The sequence below is a fragment of the Rhinolophus sinicus genome, chromosome 4 (assembly GCF_057876585.1).
Source record: "Rhinolophus sinicus isolate RSI-liver-muscle chromosome 4, RSI-T2T, whole genome shotgun sequence".
Classification (NCBI taxonomy): Eukaryota; Metazoa; Chordata; class Mammalia; order Chiroptera; family Rhinolophidae; genus Rhinolophus; species Rhinolophus sinicus.
The window spans coordinates 22,538,272-22,559,975 of record NC_142504.1 but is presented as its reverse complement, the minus strand read 5'-3'; the positions used below and the strand labels follow the sequence as shown (position 1 = coordinate 22,559,975).

The 21,704-nt window shown below is 38.3% G+C and overlaps 1 protein-coding gene across 1 annotated transcript in view; it reads left to right on the top strand.

Moving 5' to 3' along the window:
• Positions 1-14,945: 14,945 nt before the first annotated feature.
• Positions 14,946-21,704, top strand: part of LRRC72 (leucine rich repeat containing 72) — a 38,532-nt gene continuing 31,773 nt past the window's right edge. The window contains exons 1-2 of the mRNA XM_088797602.1: positions 14,946-14,972; positions 19,249-19,322. Of these exons, the coding sequence (XP_088653728.1) occupies positions 14,946-14,972; positions 19,249-19,322 (101 nt within the window). The remainder of the gene's footprint in view (positions 14,973-19,248; positions 19,323-21,704) is intronic.

The following is a 21,704-nucleotide window of genomic DNA, read 5'->3' as shown; positions in this document are numbered from 1 at the left end:
GGTTTCGGTCTGATAACTCCCTTTTTTCTTTTGTGAATGGAAAAAATCTCAGCTTTCTTTTTTTCACTTTGTACGTAGCTACTTGCATGTCAAGTTGCTTCTTTAAATAGATTGCTATAAAAATTGCTCTGAGCAAAGTTTTAACTCTTGATGGAACGGACTGTTGCGGTGTAAGCAGTCAGTCTCCGTGGCATGAAGGAGGGCATGTGGATGAAGAAGGCATCCATGCATGGAATGGGCCCATATGGGAATTGGGGTCTCGGCTCTTTGCCAGAGAAGCCCATGGTGGGGATGGGGGTGGGAGGGCAACTGGGTGCAATGTCAGAGTTCAGGCCAGATAAAGAGCATGTCCTTATGGAAGGAGGGCAGCCAAGTGGATTGTGTAGGAGTTCGGGGGTGGGAGCGGGGAGCCGGGTCCGTGTGGGAGTACAGGCAGATGGGAGTGGACTGTCAGCAGTTCTACCTGAGGGAGTGTGCACCTGACAGCAACTGGAGCAGTATGTCAGAGTGGACTTTTCTGCCAATCATAGTAATACCACTCCCCTTGCCTGTGATTGGTTTTAGGTGGTCATGTGACTCTATTCTGGCTAAGGAGACATTAAGGGAAGTGTTCAGGTAAAGATTTCAGGGAAGGTTTCCCCTCTAGTAAGAAAATGACAATGGAAAGCAGACCCCTTTTCTTCCTCTCAATAGTGACATGTCAGAACGTGAAACCTGGAATTGCTACAGCTGTTCCATGATGGGGGAAGGTGACCTGAACGGAAAGCCAACAGAGACCTAGAGCCCTGGCCCTGATTAGATGGAGCCTAGAACTGCTCTCCCTTTGGAATTCTTGTTAATGGTTTCTTTACTGTTTAAACAAGTAGAGCTTAGTGTCCTGATATTACGATGAAAAATATCCTAACTAATAGCAATACTTTTACTCCAAAGTTAGCACCTATCATTGCCAATTAGTCTGCTACTGTGTTTCCCTGAAAATAGGACCGGGTCTTCTGTTAAGTTTTGCTCCAAAAGATGCATTAGTGCTTATGTTCAGGGAATGTTTTCCTGAAAAATCATGCAAGGGCTTATTTTCCAGTTAGGTCTTATTTTCAGGGAAACATGGTAGTGTTTCTGTGTCTGATGAATCAGAGGGACTTACACTCTGGATTACTGGAAGTAGCAACCAGGGTCGTTTATGGATAAACAATATATGATTCAGGGCTTAGAAACTGTCCTGAGAAAAAACTGACTGTGATTTCCCAATGGGTCTCTCCTGCATAGAATTCCAGATAAGAGCCTCAGGGTCATTCCACCAGTTAAATGAAGTTTCTTAAATGTTCTTAATTAATGCAAAGTGTGAACTTGTTATGTTACCATAGCTATACAGTTTAAGTGTGATCCATATCTAAGTAACAAAATGAAGTTAATTTAAAAAAAAATTTATTCAAATAAAAATAGTATATGAAAAACATGAGGTGGGAGGAAAAAATAGCTGTAGGGTAAGAAGTAGTTAAGTTTACCAATTCAATAATGTTCTTGGTAAAATTTCTTGTCAAGGGACTTCCGACAGGCAATTCCTGAACTTCCAGAGAAAACAGAACCCAAAAAATACCAAGAAAGCATGTCAAAGAACAGAATCATTTTGATAGTAGAAATCGTTTTCAGCATGGGCCACACCAAGGTAAACAATTACGGGAGGGCACATGTTATACTTTGAGTCATTAATTTGTGAATGACAGAGATCGGAAATAAGGGATTTTCTTCACCCAAAGATATTCTAGTTACTAAAGCTATGATACAAAATATAACAAAAGTCAACAAAAAGAAACTGAAAAGGAATGTATGTAATTACACCAAAGACAGGATGCATGACATTTTTCACTGCCTAACATTACAATAGGTAGGTGGATTAACTAACTATACAAACTGACTTAGAAAATATGAGAAAGATTATTTAAAATAATATTATATAAAGGGCTTAATTGACTTCCTTTTGTTGAATGGTACACACACTTTAGTGACAGTGTTTTAAACGTTTATGAGCAAAAGCAGGAATGCAGTGAAATAGTTTTTAGACCACCTACATTTAGCATACATTAAATTACACAACACATTCCTTTTAGTAAATGCTCTTTTTATAACAGTCATTCCAGTTACCAATAGAAAATGCAAACAGGGTTAAGATGTTTAATTAATTCACAAGATGCAGCTGTACTTCAAATTCTTGGCAGCTGTCCAATAACTTTAATGTAAATTTTGAGAGAGAGATAACAATTCTACCAGAAATAATTTCAAATTTTCCTATTAGTTCTTTTTTGTTGTTGTTGTTATTGTTGTTGTTGTTGTTGTGGAGGGTGCCATTCAGCTTCAAGTTGTTGTCCTTTCAATCTTAGTTGTGGAGGGTGCCATTCAACTTCAAGTTTTTGTCCTTTCAGTCTTAGTTGTGGAAGGCGTGGCTCAGCTCCAGGTCCAGTTGCCGTTTTCTAGTTGCAGGGGGCGTAGCCCACCATCCCTTTTGGGAGTCGAACCAGCAACCTTGTGGTTGAGAGGACCTGCTCCAACCAACTGAGCCATCTGGAAGCTCAGCGGCAGCTCAGCTCAAGGTGCCCTGTTCAATCTTAGTTGCAGGGGGTGCTGCCCAACATCCCTTGCGCGAGTTGAGGAATTGAACTGGCAACCTTGTGGTTGAGAGCCCACTGGCCCATGTGGGAATCGAACCAGCAGCCTTCAGAGGTAGGAGCATGGAGCTCTAACCTCCTGAGCCACCCGGCCGGCCCCCTATTAGTTCTTAATTTAGAAGTAGGGAGACAGAGAATCAACAAACTCAGCTTTGCGTAAGACTTTCAGTAAAAATTGTGTTCAGAGTGGACAGGATGTAGACCCAAGAAGTGACATATATATTTGAAAATGCCATGATATTAAGAGGTACACTCTCAAGGTAATATTACCACATCAACTGACTTGGTCAGATTCTTGATTTAAAGTAGGTAAATCCAGTGCAAACCAGCTTAAACCAAAAGGGAAGTATATTGACTTGCATAGACAAACTGCAGTGAAAGCAAGTGTGGAGCTAGCTAGAACCAAGACTCAAGTACCATTAGACTTCACCTTCTCCTGCTCAGTATGTTAGTTTTCTTTTCTTGTACTGTAGATCCACTTTCTCTGTAGAAAGAAACATGGCTGATGGCTGCTTCTAGGCTCATACACTAGCATCTTAGTGATGAGATAATGAAAAAGTTCTAGGGAAGGATTCTGATTGGCCTGGCTTGTGTGATTGACCAGTAGTTGTGGCTAGGGTTGTGTGGTCCAGTTAAGTTTAGATCCCTACCTTTAGACCAAAAACTATGGCCAGGAAAGTGGATAATGCAGAACTTATTCTAACTCACTCACTCTTTAACCAAAGCTCTCATATGGATAAGGTAGAAAAAAAGAATACCTGTAGGATAAATTCTAATTAGCATTAACTGGAGAAGTAGTTAAAACAATCTGTAGAAAATCAATAGGTTATAAAGACAACCTATAGAATGGGAGAAAATATTTGTAAATCATGTATCTGACAAGAGTCTAGTATTCAGAATATATAAAGAATTCTTACCGCACAGCAACCAAAAAACAAACAAAATAATTTAAAAATGGACAGACATCTCGAATTTCTCCAAGGAAGATATACAAATAGCCAACAAGCACATGAAAAAATGCACAGTCATTACGGAAATGCAAATTGAAATCATACTGAGTGTTGGCATAGAGAAATTCAAACCCCCATACATTGCTGGTAGAAGTAAAATGGTGCAGTCACTGTAAAAAACAGTTTCGTGGCTCCTCAAAAACTTAAACATAGAATTACCATATGACCCAGTAATTCAACACCTACACATATACCTAAAAGTGTTGTAAACAAGCGTTCAAACAAAGATTTGTAAAGAAATGAACATTGCAGCACTATTCTCAATAGCCAAAAGCTGGTAGCAACACAACAGTTCAACAGATGAATGAATAAACAAAATGTGGTATATCTACACAATGGGATATTATTCAGCCTTAATAAGGAGCAAATTACAGCTAGGCATAAGAGGTCACGTATTGTGTGGTTCCATTTATATGAAATATGCATAACAGTCCAATCCACAGACATAGAAGATTAATGATTACCAGGGGCTGGGGGAAGGGAGAAATGGGAACAATTGCTTAATGGGCGTGGGGTCTTCTTTGGGGGTGACGAAAGTGTCTTAGAACTCGATAGAAGTGATGTTTGCACAACATTGTCAATGTACAAAATGCCACTAAACTGTACACTTTAAAATGGTTAATTTTTATGTAATATGAATTTCACCTCAATGAAAAAATTTTAAAGATCATCAACATATAAACTTTAACAACTTCTCATTTTCTAGACAAAAAAACTATGAGCCCTCAAAAAGAATTTAAATATAAATACACTTGATAGATAATATTCTAATTTATTAATACTTGATTGTCTTCATGGGGTGATTTTTACAAAGGCAGTGTCCTCCTTTTCCCACCACAGAATATACCTTTTGTATCTTGAGATTTTATTTTCCCTTGTTCATGATATTGGACTAACACTAACTTTCTATACCTGTTCTGTACTCTCATTCTAAAAGGAATGTGTAAGTCACATTGTTCCATACTTACTAAATGAAAGGCTATTGATTTTAATTCAAATAAAAGCAACCAAATATCATTGGTTTCACTAATACTAAGGTGATGGTTAGTGGTTCTTTATTCCAACTTACCATGTACAACGTTCCTTTCGTGTTGTTGTTTTTTTTCCTTCACCCCACTCCCTTCCCTGTTGCCTGCATCCATTTAAACTTTTGGATGCCATTGAAAGAAACCCTAACCAAACTAGTAGAAATAGAAAGGGGAATTTGAGGGAAAACGGTAGGAAAGGCAGAACTTCAGTGGCGATTGGAACCAGTGACTCTAAGTCCTAAGGTCTCCCTGTTTCTCTCGCTATCTCCTAATTCTATGACTCTGTGTGCTGGCTTTGTGCTCTCAGTCCAGCTGTTGTATATATCTGCAAAGAGGCCTGGCAGCACTCAGTTCATATCATAGTTTGTCTTAATCATCTCTTCACCCCATTGGTAAGGGAGGAGTTCCCGCCAGAAACTTATGGGGATGACCAAATGCATGACAACTCACACTGGAGAGATAAAATTGGCAGCAGTTTATTAGTCCCCTACACTCACAGCTTGGTGGAAGAGGACGCTCGCTGCATGCCATGCAGGACCACACAGGGATTGCACTCTGGAACTGAGTGAACACCAGAGGCTGTTGGAGGGAACAGCCAGGGGCTGTGGGAGACAGGCTCTGCAGGAATGAGAGGGTGGGGTGCCTTGGTTCCCACACAAGGATGTGATCGGATTGTTTGAATAACTCTGTGGGCTGGCAGGGAACTTAAACCTGCTACTCAGGGATAAGCATCAATTATATTTGGTCTGTTTGATAAGGAGGGGTCCCCCTTGGCTAGGGGACCTCGTCTGTGGGAGCAGAATAGGGAGGGGTACATGCAGTCAGGCTGTTAAGGCAGCATGTAGCAATAATTTTTAAGCCTTAAATCCCACAGCTTCATCACAAGGAATGGACTCCTCCTTTCCCCTTAGTTCAAATTTGAAACATCTAGGAGGAATTATTCTGCTTAGTATGGCTTGGATCCTATGCCTGCCCTTAATGCTGGGAGTTTAGAGAATGATTATCAGTAATTATCAGCCTCACTGGGTCACAGGATCAGGGATAAAGCAATGTCCCCACAGAAGCACATCTGTTTTCAAAAGATGAGAGCGATCAAAAGGGAACACAATTCTCAATAACCATGTGTCCCTTCCCTTTGCCTCTTCCCTTCCTTTCTCCCTCAACTGTTTCTCTCTTTTCTTCTCTTCACCTTCTGTCGCATCTCTTCTCTCCACCCCTCTTCTCTTTTCTTTCCCTTGTCTCTTTCTCCACCTCCTCCTCCTTTTTGTTCTGTTTTCTGTCTCTTACGCTCTTAATTTATCCCCAATCCATTTTTAATAGTCCCCGCCAGCAAAAGCCACCCACGGCCATCACCTGTAGAAGTGGTGGAGATCTAGTGGCCTGCAGCTTGATTTCTGCTTCCCAACTGCATTATCCGGAACACGAGGTAAAGGGTAAAGAATTGGGCAGAGATCAAATGAGCTACTAGTCTACCTTCTACCCAAATTTACGGAAAATTTCCAAGTTTCTTAGGAAGTGTACCCTAATTGTGAAAACAAATTTTCTTTCGTTTTTGTAAACTAAAATAGGTTCATGAAACAAAAGCTACATATATTTTTTAAACTTTAGAAGCATTAAACTTACAATGCAAAAACCTCTCAATGCCTTTATACTTTTTCTAAGAGAGAGTTCTTCTGAACTGCTTTCCAACGTCTATTGCCTCTAATTAAAATGATTATTGAACCTTTTTCTCCTATTTGCTTTGTGTGAAAAGGTGGTAATGAAAACATTGTAAGTGAAATCCTACCAGCTGAATAAAGGCCATAAAGAGCACACAGTTACTGTGGTCAATAGGAGACTATGGAATTACGTACCAAGGTAACTGAAGCACTTCAGGCTCTAAGCAAACAACGGTTAATATCCTTAATGAACCATTTGAATACCAGCCAATATCAAGCAGAACCAAATACAATTAAATTATGCTTAAAGCAATGGGTCCCCACACTGAGTATGTCGACTCAGTCAATTTCAGTGCCTAACTGACTGAATGAATGAATAATAAATGGAGGATATCAAGTCATCTAAAATAGCTTCCTCGTGCATTGAGAAGAGTAGTTTAAATGGCCTAATGGCCCAAGATGGCCATACATGGTAACACAGGCTTCCTGGAGCTGGTTTAGGAGTCTCTCCCTCCCTGCCACTGTAATATATAAATACCTAAGAGCAAAAAAGAGTCCGCCCCAAGAATCCCAGATGCCACCGATAACAGTGATCTCCTGCAAAACAAATCAAGGCCCAAAAGGAAAATGACTTCCAAGCTTAGTTCTCATTCTAAAATTTACCTTAAAAATTACAGGAGTGTGGAGAACAAAATCTCAGCAGTTTCAGATGCTGGAGTTAGAGTCTCAGAGAAACCGATATGATTATAGAGGTGAAACAAAGCCCCAAGATAAAACCACAAATCAGACAAAATAACAGTGCTTTACACTGTCCCATTTTTTAAAAAATATATACCACATTTGGAAAAGATTTTTATCAGAAGATGAGAAAAATATATATTGACTTGCTAATAGTATTCATTCTAGCAGTCTTTTAAAAAATCAATGCTCAACTTAGATTACATTGTAGTTTAGTAAAAATCTTTTTAAAGTTATCCTTCAGCTAAATTATTATCTATTATGATAAAAGAGTTTAATGCATTTTTATGTTTAAACATGTGGTTGCATGTAGATAACATTCCAAGAATAAATCTGTCTTTCCAGATTTAAATATCAATCTGGAAATTGTCAGGATGGGAATTTTGTCAAATTTTTACTGTGTATGGGACAAGAGTAAGAATTCTTTTGAGAAGGACTGAGTTTGACCAGAGAAATATACCTTTTTGGTCTTCGGTGTATTTTTAATTTAAATTTATGTCTATCTATATATATCTATATCTATATCTATCTATCTATCTATCTATCTATCTATCTATCTATCTATCGATCTATCTATCGATCTATCTATCTATCTTTATAGTCCCTGCCTGCAAAAGCCACCCACAGCCACCTATAGATAGATAGATAGATAGATGATAGATAGATAGATAGATAGATAGATAGATAGATAGATATCACGCATATCATATATATGATACATAATAATATACATATATGTATAATTAGTTATCTATTGCTGCATGGCAAATTACCTTACAATTTAGTGGCTTAAGACAACAAACATTTATTTTTCGGTTTCTGGAATCTGGGTGTCGCTCAACTGGGTACCCCTGGCTCAGAGTCTCTCACAGGCTGCAATCCAGGCCAGGCCTACAGTCATCTCAAGGCTTCACCGGGGGGATCTACTTCCAGGCTGATTCACATGACTATGGCAGGCTTTTCATCTTCTCTAGCTGTTGGCCAGAGGCGTCAGTACCTTGCCATATGGGTCTCCCTAGAGGTCAGCTCACAATATGGCAACTGGTTTATCTCAGAGTGGGCCAAAGAGCAAGGAAGAAGGTGACCAAGATAGAAGCCACAGTCTTTTTGCAACCTACTCTCAGAAGTGATGCCTTATCCTTCCGCAATTTTCATTAGAAGTGAGTTCTTAAGTCCAGCCCACATGGAAGGGAAGGGGATTGATTATGCAAGTATGTGAAAACCAGGAGGTAGGGATCACTGGAGGCATCTAGAGTTTGCCTACTATGTATGTGTGTGTGCGGGGGGGAGGAGTGGATGTGTGTGGGGGGGGTGCATGTGTGTGTATGTATACATACACATATACATACCCACACATTTAGAGAGAGAGAGAGAATTTATGCTTCAAATGCCTGATTGTTATATCATATATGTGATAAAATGAAGATTTCCTGCTAGCATAACAAGACTTCTTTGTCAGCTTAGGATAAACTATCAATAACTCATCAAGTCTAAACTGAGCAAAGTAAGGAAAGGGATAATAATTTCAATGACATCACAAAATGAAATCCTATAATAAAAATAATTTTTATGACTTTCCATGTAGTACCATATCTAATTTCAGGCAATGAACCTTCTGTCCTAAGCTCTATAATTTAGATGGTCCTGCTAAAGTCCTCCTCTGGACTCCCCCCACCACTCCTACCACCCCATGGGATAGACCCCACCCCCCTCCCCGGAGTTCTTGCCCTCTAATGTTTTTCACCTAGGATCCTATGGGCCTGTGCTTCCATAGGCCCAAGGGATTGTCAAAAGGTGGCTGTTTGTGGGATGAACAGAGCTTAGGCATGCGGGTCCAATGTTCTTGGGAGAAAATGTGAAATCGCACTGAAGCAAACACAGATTTAGAATTGAAAAATATATTATTTAGTTAAGCTGGGGTTCTGTCTAGAGGTATCTAGCTGTTCCAGACAGTATAGGAATGTTTCCAACTCTAAACCATTTCCTGTTCCTATACAGGTTTGGAGGATTGTGTGTGGATTTTGAGAGAAAACAGGTATATACAGAAGAAGTAGAAATGGCTACTTTCCTGAGTGAGTTTAAGAAATACTGCATGTGGGCAATGTTCCTTTAGAACTCTGAGAACAAAATGTGCCATGGGGTTGGAGAGACACTGATGCTTCCCCTATTAGATCAGAACATATCAACACTCTAATAACTCAAAAATGGCAAGACTTAGAACATCAGGTTATAGCATCCTGGGGATGGACCCTAGAGATCAGTGAAGGGTTCCTGTGTAGATAGAGAAATGAAGTTTATTTTAACAGTCCAAAGGGCAACAGGCGTTAGCCAGGGAGAGGAGAGCAAAGGAAGACAGCTTTGCAAGATGCTACAAGATTACTTGAGATGACCCATTTGTGACTTCAAATAATATCTCAGGACCTCTTTACAGATCTAGTTTATAGAATGCAGTTAGGGATTTGGTTATTGGCATCTGCATGTTAAAAGTTAAGCAATTTTTATAGAACAATTCACAGAAAAAGCAAACAAACACATATGACCAATAAGCATTTGAAAAGACACTCAACTTCACTAAATAAATACAAATGAAAACATTGAGATAAAATTGTTTCCCCAATTAGATTGGCAAAATTCAACAAGATTAATGCCATCCGATAGAGAAAGGGACACTCTTATATATAACACATTAATACTATAAAGGAATTTCAGCTAATGGAATTCTAACCCAGGAGCACAGAAACACAAAGACCATTGTTACAGCATTGTTTATCATAGCAAAACAAGCAGACAACATAAGTGTTCATTACTAGAGTAGTGAGTAAATAAACCATAAGATACATTGCAGTGGAATATTAGGCAATGATTTCATTCAATAGCTGGCTTTGTAAAATGGAGGTTTATGAGATGGTAAGAAGAAATATGAAAGTTGAAGAACAAATTGCATGGGTGCATTCCATTTTAAAAAAATACACGGGCCTGCCCAGTGGCTCAGGCGGTTAGAGTTCCATGCTCCTAACTCCGAAGGCTGCCGGTTCGATTCCCACATGGGCCAGTGGGCTCTCAACCACAAGGTTGCCAGTTCAAATCCTCGAGTCCCGCAAGGGATGGTGGGCTGCGCCCCCTGCAACTAGCAATGGCAACTGGACCTGGAGCTGAGCTGCGCCCTCCAGAACTAAGACTGAAAGGACAACAACTTGAAGCTGAATAGCACCCTCCACAACTAAGATTGAAAGGACAACTTGACTTGGAAAAAAAGCCTGGAAGTACACACTGTTCCCCAATAAAGTCCTGTTCCCCTTCCCCAATAAAATCTTAAAAAAAAAAAAAATACACAAACAGAAACAAAAGTTAGTCAGCCTCTGTTTCATAGATACTGGCAGCGATATGAGACTTATGGGTCAGAGACTAAAGACAGTTTATTACTCACAGTAACAGCATAGCCAGAGTATCAGTTAGCCACAATTCCCAGAGAACAATGCAAAGCAGTCCCGGTGATGTGACCACATACAGTGTGTTGTGTTATAAGCAAGGAACCCTGAACTTAGGGAACCCACATCTTTTATATTGGGCAATAAGCCTGCAGGAAGGCTTACCTTTATTATAAGGAAATGAGACATTATCTTTATTATGCTGCACAGTAAAAAACAAAACACAACAAACACCCACCCTTGGCTCTGGAGGTAGACTCTGTCTCTACCTTACAAATATATTTTAAAATATAGTCCTGAAAAAGGCAGTCGCTGCCTCTTCTCACAAGACCTGCAGTAACATGAAAGACTCATGGAGAATTCCATGAATTCCCAACATTCTATTGTCGTTTTCATTTTATGTAAACTGACAAAAAATGATATCTGTCAATTAAAATAGTATGTTATTTTACTTTAATAACAACGAAAATGTTGATGCTCTGGTTATCAAATAGTATAAAAAGATCTTTTTATACATCTAAGAAAATGATTTGATTGTGGCTGATATATTGCTTATTCTACACAGCAGAAAATTGTTGATAATTATGATTTTACCTTATATTCTTTTACTTACTTAGAAAAATAACATCCAGACTGATTGCTGGAATTATTCAAGACAAAATTAGGAAGATAATTTTTTAAATTATGTAGCTTTAATGATATTCATTACATGCATAATTTTTGCCTCACACATTTATTTGTCCCTGGGAACTTGTATTAAAAATAAAAACAATTACATGCCCATATCTCCACAAGAATCTTTTGCTCTCTGAATAATACATACTGTCTTTATAACCTTTCTAGGAGAGTATAATTAAATAATAGACTTTTTTGAGCTAAACTTCCAACTTCTTAATTTTACTGTTAAAGAAACCAAGGACCAGAGATATTAAGTGACTCAAAGGTGGCCAACAACTAGTTAATGTCATAGCTGAGACTAAACCCCACATGCCCTGACTTGGAGCACAGGCTCTTTCTTCTTATCCAAATCCACATACATGATATGATAGAACTTTCAAACTAGGGTATGCGTACCGCTGCAGGCAATGGCAGCACGCCAGGGAGGCAAATCCACAGGATAAACACAGGGTGTCTTGCTTCAGTGTAAATATTACTCAAAGATTTGAGGGGAAAAAAGATTTGAGGGGAGTTAGGGGGGACCACTTTATTTTTATATTAAAACAAGATTGATTGTGCAGAAGACTGTACATTTTACATGAATTTTTAAAATTTCAGGCTGGATTCCTCAGGCTATAATCCCACCACATGGAGGTAAAAATTCTCTCAGTTCACGCTGCTAGGGATGCTTCTTTTGTAAAAATTTTGTAGCACCATTGTGAGGATTTCTGGGAAGGACCTTTCATTGTTCACATCTCATAATTAAATTTGCATTATTTTAGTCTTCGTGATCAGTTAAATTGCCAATTTTTCTTGAAGAGGGAACACATTAAAATCGTATAATAAATGAGTTTCTGAGTTATTTTCCTAAGAACAGAGCTGGCTTTTTTTAATTTATTTTTTCTCTTCTTAATCAGTGTAAGGTAAAAAGATTTAAACAGTAAGTCAAGGACAAAAATTTTAATGTAACTTTAGTGGAAATTAGCTGGTTAGTAGTTTACTTCTATAAAATGCTCTCTAAAAGCAGTTTGCATAAGGTTCTAAAACTCACATTTGTGTAATGGACAAACTGACCAAGTAGTACACATTTTTGTGTTACCATGTAGCATATTTATGCATGATATCTGAATTGCTGTAACACGTATTAACAGCAAAAATGGGAGACAAAAAGCCTGTAAATTGTTTTATACATTTTCTCAGTGGATCATTCTTCTCATCTGATTTTTATTTATGGGATGAAAACCATTTAAACAATAGTTCCCGGATGATTATTCCTTCCATATAACTTAAAGGACTTTTACCCACAAACCCCACCAGGCCCAAATACTTTCTAGAAGTACTAAAAGCGTGTGTGTTTGATTTCTCTAGTAACACACTTTTAATGCTGTATTTTAACACCAGAATTTTTGTATGCAAGTAGCCTGACCCATTTCAAAACACACACACACACACACACACACACACACACACACACAGACACACACAGATATATTTAATTCCTAGATTTCAAGTTCAAATTTGGAACCAAAAAACCAACTCGTTCAATTGAATCAACATTTATTGAATTCAATGTGTTACTCCCTGGCAGAAGATAGGGATGACACAGACAGAATCTTGCGTCCAAAGTGTCCTAAGCTAGAAGAGAATCAAACTCATATAAATAAGATCATAAGATAGTCTGTGTTAGAGGTTCCAATAGAACTCAAGGAAACATCAATTTAAAAGTATGTATCGTCACGATTGGAAGAGACTGGCCAACAGTGGCTCATCTTACCCGTTCTCTGCCATAGGAAAGGCTTCTCAGCTACTGAATCAATATGCACTGAGTCTTGGCCAATAAGTCCAGCATAGGTGCCATGTTTCTGTGCACCTGGAACCTGGCGGCGCCTTGATACTGCCACCCCCGTCTCCATCCTAGGACTGAGTCTAGGGTGAGGCAAGTGAGGCACTGGACTTAGTGTAAAAATGTAGTGTCACTAAAAACTCAGCACAATAAATCTTAATGCAATATATATATATATATATATATATATATATATATTTTTTTTTTTTTTTTTTTTTTTTTTTTTTTTTTTAGAAAATCAAAATTAATGCCAAACATCCATGATGAACAAAACGTCAACATGTTCGATAAAGACAGGATCAACAGAATCGACTTCTTGTTTTTCCTTTTGCCTCAAGCTCCACTACGATTCCACAGGGCATTGCTGTACCCTGACCCCTCCACACGAGGCCAGTGTCACCAGACACATCTAGTTTTCAGAAATCTAAATTTTCTGAAACTCAGATCTCAAATCAATAAGATGATTATTATTGGGTGACTCCTCTGACACACTCTGGCATAGCTGATTGCCCTCGCTCCGGCATCCACAACAGCCCTGCGCTCGGGGGAAACGCGAGTGTGTGCGAGGTACCACGTGGTGGGTGCCGCAAGGGCCACACGCGCAAACGTCACAGAAGTCAGAATTTGGCTTCAAATTTTCCCTGGTTTGGATTGGCTTTTAGTCGAGGCGATTGTGGTAACCGTTGGTAAGAGAACAATAAGCCAGGCTGGGTCAATCATAGATGCCACTGGCTGCCGCCCGGTGTCCCGATGACCCAGCCTCTGAAGCATCTACCCCATTCCTTCCCACGTACTATGAGCCTAGGGGCTCCGGGACCTGACCTGGAGACCAGCCGCAGGGTAAGGGTCGCCCCCTCCCGCAGACCAAGAGCCTCTCGGTTCCCTGTGGGAAAACCCCAGCCCGACCGAGGCTGCCCCTGGGGTCCCGGGTGGAGAGGGTTGGAGTAATCGGGACCCCAGACCTCCAATGGAGCTAGAGGTCCGTAATCTTCCCAGGAGGGTTTGGGGGCTGCTCTGATTAACGCTAAGAGACGTGTATTGTCCTTTTCGCACTTAACATCTGCCGCATAGATATTAGGTAACAAAGCTGTAAATTTGGATCTTGACTCTCCAACATTACTACCTATTGACACTTTGAGAAGGGAAGGTTCTCTAAGGAATAATACAAATAGAGTTGAGGACAGTTATGATAATGACTTAAAGAATACTTGAGTGGAAAAATGTCAAAATTATGCGACCTAGGAGCTAGCAAAGTGTTCTAGAGTTCTCAGACTTGTCTGGGAAGGTTTGGGACTACCATGGTAAATCAAGGCTGGGAGTTCTGTCATGAATTCAAAGCTATTCACACCAAGTCCTAACTAACCTGTGGTGTACGTGTATGTGTGTTTCCTGGAGGTCTAGGGATTTATTATTATAGCACATGAATTGTCACAGAGAGGATATTTTCTTCTAGGGATATGAATACAGGCTTCGTTCTTCTGGGATTTAATAAGCCCACAATTTTCAAAAAATTTTTGTCTGTTTTATTGGGATCCTGAGGCATCAGGCTGTGGAGGAAGCTGCTGCTAAGAACTGTCTATATCCCAATTGTGCTAGATTGTTCTTGTTTTCTTGTTTTGTTAGCCAGTTCATTTGAAATCTGACTTTTCCGCCTCATCAGGTTACAGGGATTGCTCCCCAAATTCAATACCTTTTCTGGGAAATATCCTCTACCATCCGATACAACACTGCAGATTCAAATTCTACCTTCTTGAAATTCACCCTCTCAGTTTCCACTGTCTTTGTTTCAGCTCCTAACTTTATAACCATCCCTCTCTGTCCCCTTCGCCAGCTTGGTCCCCTCCCCTCTTTCTAAATGCAGCTACTCCACAGTAATCTTATCTGGGCCCCGTTCTCTCTTCTATGTTGACCTGACTCACCAGTATGGACATACTCACCCTGACAACTCGGGTGAGATCCCCTCGCCCACTTGCAGCTTTCTGCCTTGACCTACATGTTCCCCCAGCACTTCAGTCTCAGCATTTCTAAACTGAATTCATCCTCCCTTTCAGGAACCTTTCTTGTGATCATGTCATCACATTGTCATCATTGCCTGTGACTTCCCTTGCCTCCAGTTCCTTGCCAGTTCCAATCAGTCTTCTCTGTACACTCTATGTCATATCTGTTCACTGATCATTGCCTCTTGCCACTCTCCTGGGACTGCAGGCTCATCGGCTCTGGCCTGGATTTCCCAGAGGCAGCCTTGCCTCCTCTCTGCCCCCCAGGTCATCATACATGTTGCTGCAAGTCCTCTGCCTGAGGCCTAGCTTTGTAGCGGTTTTCTCTAGTTTAAAAATCCGGTGCTATTTCCCTATTGCCCCAGAATTGGGTCCAATGATTTCAAAATAAATTGATATTGGATATTGTTTAAAAGCATTGATGTAGTTGTCATGGGAAAAATCAAAACTTTGTTGGACCTACACTGATTTTATCATGCAGTATGCGCATCTATGTGTAAATATATCACACAATTAATTTTAAATTACTGATTACATAAACTATGCGATTTTAAGTCCTCAGGCATATCAAAATTTTGTTTGTGAACTAAGTGCATACTTCTGAGCCTAAAATTCAAAGTCAGCACAAATAATATGTCCCCAGTTCAGCTTTCTTCATTTCTCACCATTGCCTTCCACGTGCCTTTCACTGAAGCCAAAGACTGTACAGCTTTGCACTCCTCGAATTTTCTTCCCTCACTTCTTGTTTGTGTACTTACTCCCCTCTGACTAAAACACCTACCCATCAATATTCTGTTTCTAATTTCTCCTCATCCATTCAAGCCTACCCCAACTGTCGGTCCTGCAGTGAAATCTCAGAGTTCCCAGGCTAACAGTTAATTTCTTCTTCCGAATTCACCAGAGTAGATTTCCCTTCTGTCACAGCCCTTAACACTTACAGCCCTCTTTTCCAGCATTCTACGCCCTTTACTTCTCCTACAACCGTGTTTCCCCGAAAATAAGACTTAGCCAGATAATCAGCTCTAGTGCGTCTTTTGGAGCAAAAATTAATATAAGACCCAGTATTATATTATATTATATTATATTGTATTGTATTGTATTGTATTGTATTATATTATATTATATTATATTATATTATATTATATTATATTATATTATATTATATTATATTAGACCTGGTCTTATATTATAGTAAAATAAGACTGGGTCTTATATTAATTTTTGCTCCAAAAGACTCATTAGAGCTGATTGTCTGGCTAGGTCTTATTTTCGGGGAAACACGGGAAAAGATTTGCTCCTAGAAAACAGTCACCTTACCTGTTTCATTGTTACATTTACTAGCTAGTCACTGACCAATCACAGCCTGAACGAAGCACTCCATAATTTGTCATTCAATAAATGGCTGAATAATCTGTTTGGACCTACTTTTTTCAAATGTTCATCTTTAAAAATGCTGTTGTATGCAGCAGCTGCTGTGAAAAATGGTATGGCAATTCCTCAAAAAAATGAAACGTAGAATTACCATATGATCCGGCAATTCCAGTTTTGACTATATACTCAAACAAAGCAAAAGCAGGGACTGAAACAGATATTTATACACCCATGTTCATAGCAGCACTGCTCACAAAAGCCAAAACGTGAAAGCAACTCAAGTGCATTGATGGATAAATGGACAAAGTGTGCTACATAGATACGATGGAATATTATCTGGCCTTAAAAAAGGAAAGAAATTCTGACACACACTACAACATAGATAATTCTTGAAGATATTATGCAAAGTGAAATAAACCAGCCACAAAAGGACAAATACTTTATAATTCCTCTTATATGAGGTACCTAAAGACAGAAAGTAGAAGGGTGATTGCCAGGGGCTTTCGGAGGGGGAGATGGGGAATTAGTGTTTATAATGGGTGCAGTTTCATTTGGGGAAGATGGAAAGCTTCTGGAGATGGATGGTGGTGATGGTTGCACAAAGTGAGTGTGCTCAGTGCCACAGAACTCTATCGTTAAAATGGTAAATTCTATATTATGTATATGTTACCACAATAAAAGAAATAGTTCAGGGGAAGAATTCTTGCTGTGCTTCTTTAGATGAAAGGAACATGCTGTTATTGAAGTTGTGTGTTGATTGGGAACTGGAACTGCTCCACCTCGGATCCACTGAAACTTGAAACTTCTTGGCACATTTTCCTATTCTTTGGCACTTTGACATTAATACTTGTTACCAGATTCATACGAAAATTTTTGGTTGGGAGGAAAAACACCGTGATAAAAAGCTGTGTAAATAAACACCTAATTACACCAGTGATTTACATATTATACTGATAGTTTCAATTTCCTTTTTCGTGTCTTAATTATCAAAATTTGATTAAATATTCACTCCATGTAAAATTTTCAAAATGTGCATTAATTTCTGATTACTAAATTAATGCCTTCTTATAAAATAGTCAACCATTCTTAAAAAGTCTATGGCTTAAAAAGTAAAAGATCCCTGTGATCTCAAGTGATAACTGTTGTTAACAATTTGGAGTGTGTGTATTTTGTGTGCATATTAATGTTATTAGTAACAAAAATATTGTTACACTTATGCATATTATGCTGCCAATGGCATTTTTACTTAAAAAGATATTTCTGATATCATATGTGTAGATATCCATCTCTGTATATTTTTTTAAGATACTACACAGTATCTATTTAAGATACTACACAGTATTCTATTACGAAGTTATACCTTAATTTAAACCATATTCCAATTATTGGAGCATTTTTAACAACTACAGACAATGTATGCTGAAATGAAATGATATTCATATTTCTGCGTGTGTGTATGTACCACTGTGTTTCTGACAGCTGGATGTGGAAGGATGGGTGGGGTCAAGTTAAAAGCACTTTTACAATTTTAATAGATAGCTGCAAAATTTTAATTCTACTTTGGCCTTTAACATCCCAGACACTGTGGCAGAATTGTGATTGACGGTGCATGGTAGAAGCTGAGAGTTTAGTTGTTTCAGTTAAAAACACCCAGAGGCTGGTATGTAAGCCTGATCCATTGGGTTTTCCCAACCCCCGGATTCAGCTTGCTTGTCAGGGTAACAAAATACCCTGATGGAATTGCCTATACCTGAGCCAATGAATTCTCCAAGCCTGGAGATTCAAGAGTATTCCACAGGTAACAAAGAAAGGTTGGGCCAACAACTTAGCAGCTGCTCTCTATCCCGAGGATATCTACCTTCGTCACTTCTTTAGAGATTTGCTCATCCCATTAAATCTAACTCTTCTTAAAGTCCTCTACTAAATAATAAAACCATTGTCAAAATTTCATAATTCACTTACAGACATTACTATCTCACCACCCACAACAAATCCTAGCTGAAATTTGGTGATTATTCTGACTCTTATAATTACAATGTTTGTCAGATTCCAGAAATGCAACAATTATGCTTTCCACTTTTGTTGTGTCTTGTTTGCTTCCTTCATGGCAAATTATACATGGGCTTTAATTTTTACATATAATCTTAGGCCATATGGCCTATAAATGTTATTTTGTAGTTTAGCAAAGGACCTCAAAAGAAAAAGCAAAGCACTTAACTAGCTGTTGTTGGGTTTGTATTTTCAAAACAAAGCCTATAGGAATCAAAATTGCTTCTTCTTCACCAAAAATTCCCACGGTGCAAGTAAGTTAGTAACTCCTAAAAAATGAAGACACTATTTCTTTACAAAGAAAGGGAAATGGTATTTTTTCACTCATTCATTTTTTTGTCTAACGTTTATTGATCGTTTACAGGGTGCCAAGCACCCCTGTGATAATGTACATTATATTCTACCTCCTCCACTTCCAACCTTGATTCTGAGTGTCTTCTGTAAATGTAGGAAACCTACCAAATATGAATTCCTTGTGTTTGAAGGAACATTTAAGAATATCTAAAGACTAAATTACCTCATAGAGAATCGAAAACTTGTTTTTGGTATACATGTACACATACACATTTTTTTCTCTTTGATTAAAAATTATTTACACATCTGTGCCCAGGATTAAGGATAATGAAATTCAACCACAAAATGATTAAATAATATATAATTGTAGTGTTGGAATTTATCAGTTTAGAGTGGTTACCTCCATATTCACCTTTCCTTTGATCTTCTTGTAGACGTTATTGTTATTGACTGCAAATGTCTCAGTGTTTTTGCTCAGTGGAATGTGACTTGACAGATTAATTATATGTTATCAGGCAGTTGAAGATCAACTAAAGATATGTGGCCATAAGAGGGATACTGATGTCTTCGAGCTGTTCCTTTCTCAAAAGTAAGTGTACTTTAGGTAAGAAATAGAAGAGCATCGTATTATAATGTTTCATAGATTCAAATGCTCTTTTCCATTGCCCCGTCCCCGCAAGGACTGGATGGGCAAGTACCACACTCTACCACTCATTAGAGTCCCAGTCTCCATTTGAGAGGTAGCATATTGAAATGGATGAGAACAAAGGTATGGAGCCAAGCTAAGTTTGCATCCCAGTTCTGTCTCTTCCAGCTGGATGAACTTGGACTTATCATAAACCTCCCTGTTAAGGTTATCAGGTTTAGCAAATAAAAATATAGAATGTCCCGTTACATGTGAATTTTAGAGAAACAAGCAAATATACCTTTTTTCTTAGTATAAGTATGTCCCACAGCACATTCAGATATTTCTGGTTTCTCTGAAATTCACAAACTGGGTATCCTGTATTTTATTATATCTGGTATTGCCTGCATTCAGGTAACAATACTACCTGCTTCACAGGGTTGCTCACTAACTTCTATTAGTGAGTTAATAGAAGGTGTGGAGGAGTGGGGGCCTGGGACACAGTGAACACTCAATGAGCATTAGTCCAGTTAATATTATCACTGTTATCAGTAATAATAAGGACTTACAAGTAGATAGTATTATAATAAATATTTTATGTAGTCGAAAGTTTGCACTTCAGCCTTTCATGATTTTAACAACTTTACACTATTGATCTAAAGGGTATGTAGATAACAAAAAAAAAGTTTTGAAACACTAGAAAAAATTTAGAAATATTGATCGTCTGACAGTAAGTAATGTGTGGTCTTCTCAACTAAAGTTCAGCACATTTAATATCCTAAGAATGCTAAATTACCATTTTAATCCTTCTGGGTACAAATATCTATATCTATATATCTACATCTATGTCTACATTTATATCTGTATATCCAGCTATATCTATATCTATATTTATATTTATATTTACATTTATATTTATTTCACAGTCCAGATGCCAGTAAACTAGGTTATTTTCCTAAGTCTCTGTCACCCTGGGAAAATGGAAAGAATCTTACCAATGAGTGCTTGAGTAAGCACTGAGAACATATACTGTGATGATGGTGTCAGCATGAGTCATGATGGTGAAACAAAAATCATGATGGCAAACTTTTGTCAGCACAAGTCACTGCCATCATTAGTAGTAGAATTTCCTCTCTTTGTCTTTCATTGGCCTCACCTTAAAATGTAATAGCTGTTATTGATTTAGGACAGGTTTATGTGCAGAATCAACCATTCTGACCTGAGTTAAAGTCCCCTTAAAAGTGAATCACGTTATTACATTATCTAATAGCTAAAACTTAGGCATCAGTACTACTTGTACAAGAAAATTAATAGCAGTAGTTTGACACTATTGATATTTTAAAGTATAAATATATTAAAATAGCTTTTTGGGGAAATCCTCTAAGTGGGGATTGAGTTTCTCTGGTACCTTGTAATGATTGTTTTGTTTCACAGGAACAAATGAAGTTAACATACTGTCATTATTGCCCGATGCAATAGTGTAGGTGTACCAGAGTCCAAATGCTCCCTCCCCAAAATAGGCTATATATCTACAGTGAGAGAGGAGAATGCATGATGTGTGTAAATCTATTAGAAGTTGCTTTGGAAGAAGCTGAAATATTCTGTTGTGCCACGGAAGTGCACAAAGATTAAATGTGCAGGACAAAAGGACACAGTAGTCCGCTTGAAAAGTCTTCTGTTTGGGATGATTTTAGAATTAAAAAAAAAAATAAAATGAGATAGGATTAAGAGAAAAATGCTTCAAATATAAAGACAGTGGGGAAGGAAATGATTGAGAGAAAGGTGAGGGGCAGATGTTTTTTACAGAATACCAGGTAACAGATATAAAAAGAATGAGAACATTAGAAAAGTCACCATTTTATTAAAGACTTAAATGTAAGATCCAAAGCCATAAAACTCCTGGAAGAAAACATAGGCAGTAAACTATTTAAACTTGCTCTTAGTAGTATGTTTTTAGACATGTCTCCTCGGGCAAAGGAAACAAAAGGAAAAATAAACAAATGGGAATACATCAAATTAAAGAGATTTTGCACAGTGAAGAAAACCATCAACAAAACAAAAAGACAGCCTACTGAATGGAAGAACTTATTTGCCAATGATATAACCCATAAGGGGTTAATATCCAAAATTTATAAAGAACTCACACAACTCAATGCCAAAAAAAAAAAAAAAAAAGCAATTCAATTAAAAAATGGGTAAAAGACCCGAATAGATAGTTCTCCAAAGAGGACATGCAGATGGCCAATAGGCATATGAAAAGATGCTCAACATCACTAATCACCAGGGAAATTCAAATTAAACCACAATGAAATATCACCTTCACACCTGTCAGAATGGCTATCATCA